The sequence below is a fragment of the Cebus imitator genome, unplaced genomic scaffold, assembly GCF_001604975.1.
Source record: "Cebus imitator isolate Cc_AM_T3 unplaced genomic scaffold, Cebus_imitator-1.0 Scaffold87, whole genome shotgun sequence".
Classification (NCBI taxonomy): Eukaryota; Metazoa; Chordata; class Mammalia; order Primates; family Cebidae; genus Cebus; species Cebus imitator.
The window spans coordinates 2,173,455-2,188,475 of NW_016107402.1; the positions used below are offsets into that span (position 1 = coordinate 2,173,455).

The 15,021-nt window shown below is 37.4% G+C and overlaps 1 protein-coding gene across 3 annotated transcripts in view; it reads right to left on the minus strand.

Annotated features, from left to right (window-relative positions):
* Positions 1–15,021, minus strand: part of STPG1 (sperm tail PG-rich repeat containing 1) — a 58,092-nt gene that overhangs the window by 34,291 nt on the left and 8,780 nt on the right. For all 3 annotated transcript variants that reach the window (XM_017534569.2, XM_017534568.2, XM_037740656.1), the window contains 2 exons: positions 10,836–10,981; positions 530–648 (listed from right to left, as the gene is read on the minus strand). In XM_017534569.2, the coding sequence (XP_017390058.1) occupies positions 530–648; positions 10,836–10,941 (225 nt within the window). In that variant the 5' untranslated portion in view covers positions 10,942–10,981. The remainder of the gene's footprint in view (positions 1–529; positions 649–10,835; positions 10,982–15,021) is intronic.

Sequence of the window (15,021 nt, forward strand, 5' to 3'; positions counted from 1 at the left end):
GGGGTTTCGCTATGTTACATGGGCTGGTCTCAAACTCCTGGCTCAAGCGATTCTCCCACCTCAACTTCCCAAAGTGCTGGGATTATAAGCCTAAGCCACCACGCCCAGCCCTCAAAGGTAATTCTAGATGTATTTGACTCTTCTATTCCTCTCGTGTTATTTGAAGTCATGTGATTTCCTCTCATAAGGATAGGGAAGTTGTTTTTGTTTTTAACCTTTTACTTAATTGATAACACTAGGGAATTTTTTAGTTTTATAATGATTTTTAAATGTATATTTTTTATCTTAAAAGAGCTTTGCTCCAGCTCAGTATTTCTGGCACCGTAAATCCGGACACAGATGTTTTTCCCTGGATGTCCCATGTTTCAGGCTTCTTCTGACAGTCTAGTCGGTGGCCCTCAGTGGCACCAGTGTGGTGGCTCCTGGGATCACACTGCCCTCCACTGTCCACAGAGAGACACAGCAACCAGGCAGGACGTGCCTGTCCCACGAGGCTAAAACTAAAGAATCCGTAAGACAAAGTCATTACCTTCTTATGAGAAAATCTCTTGGCTTGACTATTGAATCCTTTTTTTTCTGATTCTGGAATTATCCAAGCTTGGGATTTAAAAGAAATGGAGGATTGTGTTGGATATGCAACAGTAAAACCTAAACAATAAAAATGAAATAAAAGCAAAATGAGTACAAAACAATGATTGACAAATGTGGAAAACACAGAGGTATATGTTAAAGTTTTATTTTAAATAGTGGAGAAGAAAAACTTGCCTTCTGGCAGGAAATAGACATGAAACCGAATTTTTTTTTAAGAGAGTCTCGCTCTGTCACCCAGGTTGGAGTGCAGTGGCGCGATCTCAGCTCACTGCAACCACAGCCTCAAAACCACATCACATGCTGGGGCTAGGGGAGGGACAGCATTAGGAGAAATACCTACTGTAGGTGACGGGGTGATGGAGGAAGCAAACCACCATGGCACATGTGTACCTATGTAACAAACCTACATGTTCTGCACATGTACCCCAGAAATTAAAGTACAATAAAAATTTTTTTTAAAAAAGTATTCCCCATTTTCTTTCCCTCTTGGCAATTTGTCAGACTTCCCCTCTCCAGCTCTTACACTAGTGAGATGAGGTCACATAAAGTGCCTTAAAGCAGGCTGTCCCAGGGAAAAGCATGGAGACGATAGAAAAGACATTCTTGCCAGGCAGGAAGGACATGGGAAAACTATTCTGGGAGCAGCCTGGACAAGGCATGGGCAGAGGACACAGGAAGTGTCCTCACTGCTCCTTGGCCTAGATTCAGACACCAGCATTAGGCCATTAAAATCCAAAGAGGTTAGGGAAATCCCAGCGCGGGGCCGGCTCTCACTTTTCAGGACACTGTGCAAGACAGGCGTAAGTTTTCGTTTCTGCTTTGAGCAGACATGGGGTTAAAAAGCAGAAAGGGGTCATCTATAGAAAGTGAAGTTATAAGTTCGCATGTATAGGTTGCGATGTATAAATACATGCCTGGTGTATAAACTCCCCTCCTGCCGAGACTTCCACAACCGCTGGAACTGAGCAGCATCGATCTGCATAGCAAGTTGATTACAGACCCTAACCTATAAATGTAATGGACTCTGACTCCAGTTTTTTGATGTTTCGTGGCTGGTAGCTCTTCACCTTCACCACTCCCTCATTCCCTTCTGCCCCACCACTGGGCAAGCAGATGAGAAAGCCCAATGCTCCCTCCTTTGGCACCAGCTGGAAGTTCAAACCACACAAACCCCTGCTCTCAGTCCAGTCCCATTTTCCAACCATAACGAAACCCCCAAGCCAGGCTCCTTTCCCTGCTCTCTCAAGCCATTATTGGATCAAGTGAGGAAGGCCGTGCTGCTGTCCTCAGAAGGCCTCACTATGCGGGTGATAAGCCTTTTTCCACACTCTTGATGAGCCTGTGTGTGGCACTGTCCGTCTTGACATCTAAACCAAATTTTGGGTGTGGGGTGAATCCTGACTGTAGGCTGTTCACAAGAGTAAGCCAAATTATTTTAACGTCAGAATTCTAACCGTCAGAGAGAAAATGTGTGCAGAAATGGGGGGAAAAAAACAGTCAAGAGAAGGAAAGAATAAAGCACGTGTCAGCCATGGCAGAGAGTGGTTTGCACGGAAACCGTTGGTAAGGTTCATTTCTTCATCTCTGAATTTTTTAAAAAACAATGCGCCTTTTCAGAGCGGGAAGCCTGAAGATAATAGTGACCCCTCAAGGGGTACTCTCTTGAACCAGCTTCACAGATGAGGAAACTGAGGCTTAGAGGGATTATGTTACTCATCCAAATCACCCAGCACTTAGCGGAACAGGTGGGGTGTGCACATGATTTGCCTAATGAGCCCAGGCTCTTGAGCTCTGAGCTGTGCTTCCTCTTCCTGAGCTGGCCTCTAGTAAGTGCTCAATAAATGGATGACTGACATGATGGGGAGAGGGACACTTGAGCCTAATCTGCGTGGGTGGAGGATGAAGCAAGTCAAAGGAGCTGAATACATGTTTAAGCAGAAAATATTTGGGAATATCAATATACAGTATATTTATTCTTCTCCTCCCCTCTCCTCCCCTCCCCATTTAAGTAGATGAATGGCTATGTTTTTGGTTTGTTTGCTTTAAGAGAGCTATACAGCAAACGAAGCGGCAGAAGCAGCTGCAAGACTTCCTGGCTTTTGTTTCTAAAAGCCTAAGCCTATGGAACAGCTAAGAGAGTGTGCAGAAGAGGCACTAAAGAAAAGAGCGCTATTTAGAAAAGGTTAAAGGAAGGACATTCTCCTGGGGACAGGAGAGGTTTCTGCCTGACTGGAAGGAGAGCCAAGGCTTCTGGCTCTAACAGACTGGCCTGTGTCACAGCAATCAGATGAAACAATCAGAAAAGAATTTTTGAAAACCACTCTGCATGGCTGAACTCCTTCTAACCAAAAAGGGACCAGATTTGTCCTCCCAGCTGGAAAAAAATAGTTGAAAATGGGCAAGATGTATGAAGCAATCAAGACACCGGACATCAGGCAACAAAGGACAGGGATCTCTGAGAGAAGAAAAATAAATGAGGCTGGCAATAAGATGGCCCCAGCTTTCTGTCAGGAGAAAGTCTCCAGGCCACAGCACAGGAAGAAGGGCTCCGGATGGGGCCCCGTGATCTGCCTGAGTCGAGGAAATGGATCTGGGAGCCCAGAAGGGCCAAGACAGCTGAGTTCACAGAGCAGAGTACCAGAGAAGAGAGAGCTACAGAGCTCTGCAAAGGGGCCCCTGAGTGAGTTCCTGGGTATTGCCCAACACGGGCACATCAGAAAACTACCCAAGGCTGGAGAAAGAGCCACCTGACAATTCAAGTGAGCAATCCCTGAGGCTTCCACAGGGCCAGGAATAGCTCCTGTTTTCATGAGTCACAGTGGGAAAACCTCATAATTCATGGAACATAAAGTATGCAGGAGGGTTTCACCTCAGAAATAGGGCAGAATTACCCCTAGACTAAATGCTCCTCTGGTTCCAGCTGACAAAGCTTAAAAGCAAGACCTGAAAAGATCAAACTGTTTCCAAATAATTCAACTTCACCTCAGAACGAAGCACAAGAATATTTACGGGACTACAAAAATAGACAGCACCTAAGAAGTAAAATTCAAAATATCTGGCATTGATAAATTTAGTAGGAGAAAGAAGGAAAAAATATACTTCAAAATGGGGATAAAATAAACAATCAAAACCGATTCAGAAATGATACAGATGATAAAATTAGTGGAGAAGAACATCATGACCGCTTCACTAACTGTATTTCATATGTTCAAGAAGCCAGAGGAAAGACTGAGCATATTAAGTAGACATGGAAGATATAATAAAAAGATCTAAGATACAATAAAAAGATGCAAATCAAACTTCCAGATATGAAAACAAAGATGTCTGAGATTAAAAATATACTAGATGCCCAGGCACAATGGCTCACACCTGTAATTCCAGCACTTTGGGAGGCTAAGGCAGGCAGATCAACTGAGGTCAGGAGTTCAAGACCAGCCTGACCAACATGGAGAAACTCCATCTCTACCAAAAATACAAAAATTAGCTGAACATAGTGGTGAGTGCCTGTAATCCCAGCTATTCAAGAGGCTGAGGCAGGAGAATTACTTGAACCCACGAGGGAGAGTTTGCAGTGAGCCAAGACTGTACCACTGCACTCCAGCTTGGGCAACAGAGTGAGACTCTATCTCAAAAACAAAAACAAAACAAAACAAAACAAACAAAAAAACTAGTTGATGAGATGAATAGCAAATTAGACATTACAGGAAAAAAAGATTAGTCAACTTGAAGATATAGAAATAAAACTATATAAAATAAAACACAGAGAGAAAAAGGACAAGAAAAAGGATTAGTGAGCTGTGTGGAAACTTTGAGGAGCCTAATACATATGTAATCAGACTCTCCAAAACAGAAACATGAGGACAGAAGAAATAGAAAAAAAAAAAAATGGGTCAAGAAAAAGTGGTTGAAATTTGTCTAAATTTGATAAAAACTACAGACTCACAGATTCAAGAAAGTCAATGAACCTCAAATACAAGAAACACGAAGAAAATGACACCAAGGCCAACCATAATCAAATTGCTTAAAAAGTGATAAGAAGAAAATGTTAAAATCGGGCAGAGACAAAAGATATGTCACATACGAAGAAACAAATACAAGAATAACAGCAGATTGGTATCGAAAACAAACCTCTAAGGTACTAAAAGGAAAGAAAAACCTGTCACCCTAGAATCCTGTACCCAGTAAAAATATCTTCCAAAGCAAAAGAAGAATAAAAAGTTTTAAAAATATATAAATATCAAAAGAATTAATCATCAGCAAAGTGGAGCTATAAGAAATGTTACGGGAAGTCCTTCAGGCTGAAGAAAAATGATCGCAAATAGAAATCTGAATCTACATAAAGGAAAGAAGAGCTCTGGAAATAGTAAGCATGTGGGTAAATAGAAAATATAAAATTATGAGCATAAAGTGAATAATTTAAATATAACATTTAAAACATTTAAAAAGTAATGATTATGGGCCGGATGTGGCATCCTGTAATCCCAGCACTTTGGAAGGCATTCTCATCTGAGGTCAGGAATTCAGACCAGCCTGGACAACATGGTGAAACCCCGTTTCTACCAAAAACACAAAAATTAGTCAGGCATGGTAGCAGGCACCTATAATCCCAGCTACTCAGGAGACTGACGCAGGGGAATCACTTGAACCCGGGCGGGGCAGAGGTTGTAGTGAGCCAAGATCACACCACTGCACTATATAACCTGGGAGACAGAGCAAGACTCCATCTCAAAAAAAAAAAAAAAAAAAAGATTATGTAAAGCAAAAATAACAACTGTTTTGAGGGTTTTATACCGTATGTACAAGTAAAACGTTTAACAACGGTAATACAAACACCAGGAAGGGAAAAAGAAAAATACACTGTTTTCAGGTTCTTCTACTATACGTGAAGTGTTATAATATCATTTGATGTTAGACTATGATACGTTATATACTATAAACTCTAAAGTATGTAGGGATCAACAAACTTTTTCTAAGAGCCAGATAGTACATATCTGTATCTATCTATCTATCTATCTATCTATCTATCTATCTATCTATCTATCTATCTCACCTATCTCTATTTTGAGACAGGGTCTTGCTTTGTTGCCTAGGCTGGAATGCAGTGGTGCAATCATAGCTCATTCCAGCCTTGACCTCCTGGTCTTAAGCAATCCTCTTGCATCAGCCTCCCAAAGTCCTGGGATTAAAAGTGTGAGCCACCATGCCCAGCCAGATAGTAAATATATTAGTCTTTGCAGTCTATTTAGCCTCTATGGCAACTATTCAATGTTGCCATTATGGAATAAAAGCATCCATAGACAATACATAAACAGGGGTGGCTGTGTTCCAATGAAACTTTATTAATAAAAATAGGCAATGGGTCAGATTTGGTCCAAGGGGCAAAGTTTGCAAACCCTTGCTTTAAAGTAACCACTAGGAAAATACTACAAAGAGTTGTTCCTAATAGGCTAACAAAGGAGATAAAATTGAACTAAAAATAGTCAATACAAGAGACAGAAAAAAGGTAAATAACAGATGGGACAAATAGAAAGCAAGTCGAAAGATGATAGACTTAAACTTATACATCCATAATCACATTAAATGTAAATAGTCTAAATATCCCAATTAAAAAACAGAGATTATCAGATTGGCTAAGAAAGAAAGGCCAAACCATAAGCTACCTACAAGAAACATACTTTAAATATAAACCCAGAAATAAGTTAAAAGTAAAAGAATGGAAAAAGATTTACTATGCTAACACTAATCAAAAGAAAGTTACATATTATCAGATAAAATAGATTTCAGAGAAAAAAATATAACCTGCAATAAAGAGGATCATTTCATAATGGGTCAGTATAAGGAGTCAGCTCCTCAAGAGAACATAACATGCTGATGTACTCAATAAGAAGAGATTCAAAATATAAGAAACAGAAACTGATAAGACTGCAATAAAAAATAGAAAATTTCACAATTATAGTCAGAGATTTCAAAACATCTCCCTCAATAACTTAAGTAGATAGATAAGTAAAGATATATGAAACCTGAACAAAACTATTACCTAACCTGACCTAATTGGCATTTATAGAACACTCCACCTATCAGTTCCATACAAGCTGTTGCAGAAAACTGAAGAGGGAAAGACCTTTCCAAACTTATTCAATGAGGTAAGTACTGCCTGATACCAAAACTATATGGCATCACTACAAGAGGGAAGAAGATCACTACAGATCAACAGCCCTCATAAACAGAAATACATAAATTCTTAAAATAATTTTAGCAAATCAAGTCAGATAATATATAAAAAGATAATACATCATGACCAATCCCAGTAATGCAAAGATAGTTTAACATTTGAAAATCAATATAATTCATCATATTAAAAAACTAAAGAAGGAAAACCATATGAATATCTCAATAGATTAAAAAAATCATATGCCTGTAACATGTGCTCTTTTTGCCAGGCTTCTTTCACTCAGCATAATTACTATGAGCAATTCATCTCTGTTGCTGATATATCAATACTCCATTGCTTTTTATCACTGAGTAGTATTCCATTGTATAAAAACACGATGTTTATTCATTGGTGACGTAAATTTGAGTTGTTGCCAGTTTGGGGGCATTACAAATAAAACTGCCATGAGCATTTTATCTACAAGCCTTTAAATGGATATAAGTTTACATTTGGGGGGGTAAATGCCTAGGAGTGGAATGACTAGATCACATGTTTAACTTCTTAAAAAACTGCCAAACTATTTTTCATAGTTGTACTTTTGTACATCCCCACCATTAGTATGTGAAAGTTTCTATTACTTCACATTCTCATCAGCTATGGGAAGTCTTTCTAATCTCAGGCAATGGATTTTTTAATCTAATCTAATTTAATCCATTTAATCTAATCTCAGGTAATGGGAATTAGGTATGCAATGGTATCTCATTGTGGTTTTAATTTGCATTTCCCTAATGATTAATGATGCTGAGCATTCCTTCATATGCTGTTTTCCCTATGTATATCTTTTTTTTTTTTTTTTTGGTGAAGTATCTGTTTAGCAGAAACAGAAAAAGCTTTTCATAAAATCTAATATGTTTTGATGATTAAAAGAAAAACCCTAGCAAACTAGAAACAGGAGCAAACTTTGTTAATCTGATAAAAGGTGTCTATAACAAAAGCCTATAGCAAACATGATACTGAAAAATGAAATATTAAAAGCTTTCCCTTGAGATAGAGAGTGAAACTAGTACAACTGCTATTCAACACTGTACTGAAGGTCTCTAGCCACTACAAATGCCTCCATAAAATATATTAAAAATACATAAAATATATGGATGAGAAAGGAAGAAATAAAGTTGTCATTTTCACAGACAATAAGATTGTACATGAAGAAATTACAAAAGAATCTATGGATACCCTATAAGAGGTAATTGTTGAATTTAGTGAGGTCACCAGAATTGAGGTCAATATACAAAAATCAATTAACTTTTTGTATACCAGCAACAAACAATTTAAAATTACCATTTATAACAGCATAAAAATCAGATGCCTAGGATAGATATAATGAAGATATGCAAGACTTCTACATAGAAAACTGTAAAACATTGAGAACAATTTAAGATAAATAAAAGAAAGGACCTATACATGGATTAGAGAAGTTAATATCTATTATAAAGGTGTAAATTATCTTTAAATCAATTTCTAGAACCAATACAATCCAAATTAAAATGAGAGTAGAGTTTTTTTAAGATATTAATAAGCTGGCCGGGCATGGTGGCTCACGCTTGTAATCCCAGTACTTTGGGAGGCCAAGGCGGGTGGATCATGAGGTCAGGAGTTTAAGACCAGCCTGGCCAACATGGTGAAACCCCATCTCTATTAAAAAAAAAAAAAAAAAAAAAAAGATTGTTAAATTTTTATAGCTACCCAGATTTGATCATTACATGTTGTATGCTTGTATCAAAATATCACATGTGCCCCATAAATATGTACTACTATTATACACCCATAAAAATTAAAAATAAAAAAATAAAGTAAAATAAATTTATATGGAAATGCACTAGGGTCAAGAATAGCCAGCATAAACAACGAAGTACAAAATTGAAGGCCTTATGCTACTAAAGAGTTGTTATAAAGTTACATAATTAGGACAGTATGATATTTGAACAGGATAAATAATCCTGAAGCAGAGCTGCGTATGACTGGACACTTGATTTATGACAAAGATAGCAACAGCAATACAATGTAATAGAGAATGAGTGGCCTTTCAATAAATTATGCTGGGTCAACATGGAAAACAACAGACTTGGGCATGTTCCTTACACAAGAACAATTTCAAGTGAATTGTAGATCTAGATGTAAAAGGTAAAATAATAGAGGCTCTAGAAGAAACTATCTTGGGGTGGGCAAAGATTTCTTAAGTATGAGTAGAATAGACATATACACTAAACATAAAGAGATTGATAAATTGGGCTACATTAAAATTAAGAGTTTCCATTTCTGAGCACATTGCTAAGAGAGTGGAAAGGAATGTCCCAGGCTAGGGGAAGACATTTACCTATAACCAGCAAATGACCTGTTTCTAGAATGGTTAAAGAATTCTTATAAATAAGAAAAGGACAGAATGGTTTAAAGAACTCCTGGATGGAAGGAAGGAAGGAAGGAAGGATGGCAGGGAGGGAGGGAGAGCCCAGCAGAAAAAAATGGGCAAAAATGTTGAACAGTCATTTCTCCAAAGAGAATATCCAAAAGGCCAGTTGACATGAGAGTGTTCAATCTCATAAATCTCAGGGCAATGCAAATTAAAACTATTATGAGCTAAAAATGGTGAGGATTTGGAGCAGCTGGAATTCACATACATTGCTTGTAAGGAGGTAACATGGGCACAGCTACTTTGGAAAGCTGTTTGGCAGTAACTAAGCTTACCCTAAACATACCCTATGACTCATCAGTTCCACTCCTCAGGTATAGACCCAAGAAATAACATAAATATGTGTCCCACAAGACAGGTACAAGAATAGTTACAGAAGTCTGTATTCATAATAGCCCCAAACTGGAAACAACCTAAATGTCCTTCGATAGTAGAATAGATAAATTGTGGTATGTTCAAACAAGAGCAATAAAGTGAAGCAATTACTGATACATAAAACAACATGAAGTTAAATCTCTGAAATATAAGTGAAAAAAAAAAAAGCCTGAGAGGAAAAGTTCATATTGTCTGATTCACATTTACATAACGTTCAAAAACAAACTAAAGTTACTAAAGATATGAGAAGTCAGGATGACTGTAGTGTTTACTTTTGCAGAGAAGAGAGATAATATCTGAGAAGGGACAAGGGCTTTTGAGATGCTGCTGACTTCTATGTCTTGGTCTGAGAAGCTATTCCACAGGTGGTGTTTTCTTTGTGAATATTCATTAAGCTATACAATTATGATTTGTGCAATTTTCCTGAATATATAGTTATGCTTCAATTTAAAGAAACGTTAAAAAGAGAGTACAAAATCAGAGGACGAGAGGAAGAGAGATCTCTCTGGATTTGAGAGCAGCAGTGACTCTGGAAGCCCACCAGGGAGGTGGTAATAGCCTCAAAAGAAAAATCGCTGGAGCCTAGGAGGATCTCAATATGAGGTTTCCAGTCTCGGCAATAATTCCTCAACCACAGGTATGGCCCAGAATACACCAACAAACCAGAACACTAGTTTGCCAGAACACTAGCAAAACCAAAGGAAGCACATGAGCTGGGACACTGGACATCTCGTCAATGTGGACGGTTGATCAATGACCCGAGTATTCCTCCCCTCCCAACCCAGCCTCCTGGGATCACACTAACTATCAGGCAAGTTCCAACCCTGAAGCAACCATGAGGGAGGTAGGATTTATGCTGATAATGGCTGGAGTTATCCTTTCAACCCAGCAGAATGGGGGCGTGCAGTCATAACTCAAGTTGAGTTTTAGGAAATAAAAAAATGATCTCCTACATATCTAAATTTGAGGACAGAGATTCTTATGAGATACATGGAAATAACAAGTCTGGGTTTTGTTAGTTTGTTTTAAAGAGACTTCCTCCTTTTTCCCTCATCCTTTCTTCTCACAGTTTCTTCCCAATCATCATACTTGAAACAGTAGGGCCTAAAGCCATCTATCTGGTATGCCTTTAAGGATGTGAATATAACCCAGGATTTACTATTCCCCCCAAATTTGCTCTGATGTACTAAAATAAACATATATCAGGAGCTATCTCCTCCCTGCATAGAGTTACTTAAGAGTTCACCAGACCTTTCTGTACTTTACTGGCACGTCTGGGATGTTTGCCAGCCTGTTCATTTTTCTGTGCGGAGTTGTCCACATTAGCGAAATTCTGTGATTCTGTGACATGTTCCATTTGTTTGATGAAAACCTCTACTGCATGTTCTCCTAAGCACCTGAAACAGCAAAATACAGCATTTGTAGAGATCATTTCACATTGGTTAGTTACTTGTTGTGAATGGGTTCTGTTCTGTCTAGAGGGTAGACAGAAATGGTATGGGTGCTGGCTGAGATCCACCAAGTCCAGTGACACAAAGTCCCAAGCACACTGTGCTGCCTACAATAGGAACACCAAGAGAAGTCGTTGATGTTGCTTATAGACCTACTGAAGCCTTGGATTTTATTTTTATTTCTTTATTGTTTGAGATGAAGTTTCACTTGTCACCCAGGCTGGAGGGCAACGGCATGATCTCGGCTCACTGCAACCTCCGCCTCCCTGGTTCAGGTGATTCTCCTGCCTCAACCTCCTGAGTAGCTGGGATTACAAGTGCCCACCACCACACCCAGCTAATTTTTGTATTTTTAGTAGAGACGGGGTTTCACCATGTTGGCCAGGCTAGTCTTGAACTCCTGACCTGAGGTGATCTGCCTGCCTCAACCTCCCAAAGTGCTGGGATTACAGGTGTGAGCCACCATGCCCAGCCTATTTTTATTTTGTAAGGTTAGCTTTACTGAGATATAATTTATATACAAATAAAATTCATCAGTGTTAGTTGTGCAATTTCAAGTTTTGGCAAATGTTTACAGTCGAGTTAAATACCACCACAATTAAGATATTAATTGATCTATCATGCTGAGAAGCTCCCTGCGTCCCTTTGCAGTCAGTACCCTCAACCACTGCTCTGCTGTCACAACTGGGGTCTTTCTAGAATGTCACATAAGTGCGATCATACAGCGACACTCTTTTGTGTCTTTTTTTCACTTTGTGTAATGCTTTTGAAATTCTTCCCTGTTGCTGCATATAATCAGTATTTTGTTTCGATTGTTCCACATCCTCACCAACATGTGTGTGCTCAATCTTGTTAATTTTAGGCATTCTGGTGATTTTATAATGGCATCTCATTGTCATTTTAATTTGGATATTTTCATGTGCTTATGTACCCTCTTTAGTGAAGTGTGTTCAAATGTTCTGCCTCAAAAAAAAATTGGGGCTGCGCATGGCGATTCATACCTGTAATCCCAACACTTTGGGGGGCTGAAACAGGAGAATTGCTTGAAGCCAGGAGTTCAAGACTAGCCTAAGCAACATAGTGAGACCCTCCATTTCTACAAAAAATAAAAAATTAGCCAGCCGTGGTGGTGCATACCTGTAGTCCCAGCTACTCTGGAGGCTGAGATGAGAGAATTGCTTAAGCCCAGGAGATCAAAGCTGCAGTGATCTATGATCTCACCACTGCACTCCAGCCTGGGCAACAGAGCAAGGTCCTGTCTCAAAAAAAACAAAACCAAAAATAGTTGGTTTAACTGGGTTATTATTGAGTTGTAAAAGTTAATACATTCTGGATACAACCCTTTTATAATATATTTTTTGAAAATATTTGCTCCCAGGCTGAGGCTTGCCTTTTTATTTTCTTAACATTATCTTTTGAAAGCAAAATTTTAAATTTTGATCAAATTTGTCAAATATTTTAAGGTTTTAAGATTTCTTTTGTCAGATTTAAGTGATTTTTGCCTAACTCAAGGTCACAAATGTTTTCTCCTACATTTTCTTTTAGAAGTTTTATAGTTTTAGCTCAAACATTTAGGCCTAGGATCCATTCTGAATTAAATTTTGTACATGGTATTACTGTAAGGGTCAGGTTCATTTTATTGCATTTGGAGATTCAATTAATCCAGCATCATCTGCTGAAAAGAACATCCTTTTTTCATTTAATTATCTTGGCACACTCATCACAAATCTACTCTGCATGTGTGTGTTTGCTTACATATATATACTGCTGTTTCTAGATTCTCTATTCTGTTCGAGTTCTACGTATATCCTTATACCAACAGCACACTATTTTGCTTTAGAATAAGTTTTAAAATAAGGTAGTTCCAACTCTGTCTTATTTTGCAAATTATTTTGACTATATTAGCTCTTGTATTAGCCCTTTTGAATTACCATATAACTTATAGGTCAATTTCTACTAAAACAAAAACTCCCTGGATTTTGGCTGTGATTACATTGGATCTACAGAACAATTTGGGGAGAATTTACATCTTAACTTTGTTGAGTATTATGATCCATGAATATGGTATGCTCTCCATTTATTTAGATACTCTTTAATTTCTCAGCAACATTTTACAGTTATCAGTGTACAAATATTGCACATATTTTCTTAAACTGATTCCTATGTAATTCATATTTTTATGTCATTAAAATGGTCTTAAATTTTTTTAAAATTTCTAATTGTTTATTGCTGATATACAGAAATATAAGTAATTTGTATATATTGATGTTGCATCCGGCAACTTTGCTGAGCTTTTTTTTAGTTCAAGTAGCTTTTTTGTTGATTAGGAATTTCTATATATATAATCACGTCATATATAAATAAAAAAGTTTTATTTCTTTCTTTGCAATTTGTATGCCTATTTCTTTTTATTGTAATATTGCAAAAACTAGGGCATCCAGTACAATGTTGAATAAAAGTGACAATAGTGGACATCTTTGTCTTGTTTCTGGCATGAGTGGGAAAGCATTCAGTCTTTCAACATTAAGTACAATGTTAGTTGTAGGTTTTTTATAAAAGTTTGTTATCACTTCAAATCTTAGTTTCCTAAGAGTTTTTAATAGGAATAAGTGATCAATTTTATCAAATACTTTTTCTGCATCTATGGAGATGATCATATAATTGTTCTCTGTGAATATATTAAGTAAATTGCATTGATTGCTTTTCAAATGTTAAAACAACCTAGTGTTCCTGGAATAAATGCTGCTTGGTCATAAGATAGTATCACTTTTATACATTGAAGGATTCAATTTGCTAAAATTCTGTTAAGGATTTTTGCACTGGTGTTCATGAGGGCTACTAATCTGTAGCTTTCCTTTTCTTTCTAAAAATGTCTTTGATTTGGACATCAGGGTAATGCTTGCTTCCTGAAATGAGCTGGAAGGCGTTTTTTTTTTTTTTTTTTTTTTTCTTTTTTAATTGCTGGCACAGTTTGTGTAAAATTGGTATTAGTTCTTCCTTAAATTTATCAGTAAAGCTGTCTGGGCCTAGAGTTTTCTTTGTGGGAAGATTTTTAATGACAAAGTCCATTAACTTAATAGATACAGGGCTCTTCAGGTTATCTATTTCTTTTTAACTGAGCTTTGGTAATTTCAAAATTTGGTAATATTTTGTAATGATAAAGGGTCACTATAAAATGTCCCTTTATCATTACAAAATTATAAAATGATAAAGGGTGAACCTAATTGACATTTATAAAAAACTCTATTCAACAACAAAAAAAGGGTTTCATTTGTTCTTCCCTTTCTAGCTTTTTAGGTGGAAGCTTCAATAATTGAATTTAGACCCTTCTTTATTTTAAGACGGAGTTTCACTCTTGTTGCCCAGGCTGGAGTGCAATGGCAGAATCTCGGCTCACTGCAACCTCCAACTCCCAGGTTCAAGCGATTCTTCTGCCTCGACCTCCCAAGGTTGACCTGACCTCAAGTGATCTGCTGCCTCGGCCTCCCAAAGTGCTGGGATTACAGGCATGAGCCACCTTACCTGGCCCCTTCTTCTTTCTTAATACGTGTATTTAATATTTTAAATGCTCCTGTAAATTATCAAATATTGGTATTTTTTATTATTTTTATTTCAAGGAAATTTTTCCATTTCATCTGTCAGGAAACTTACTGGCAGAAAGTCATTTATCATTCTTTTAATATCTGCAAGTTCTGTAGTAATGTCCCTACTTCATTCCTGATACTGGGCAATTTGTGTTTTACATATTTTTGTTGATAAGTCTGGCTAGAGGTTTACCAACGTATTGATTTTTTTCAAAAGAAAACAGCATGTGGTTTTATTGATATTTCTCTATTGTTTTTCTATATATTCTATTTCATTGGCATCTACGATTATTTTTTCCTTCTTTCTGCTTACTTTGGGTTCCATTTGTTCTTACCTTTCTAGCTTTTTAGGTGGAAGCTTCAATAATTGAATTTAGAACCTTCTTTTTTTTTTTTTTTTTT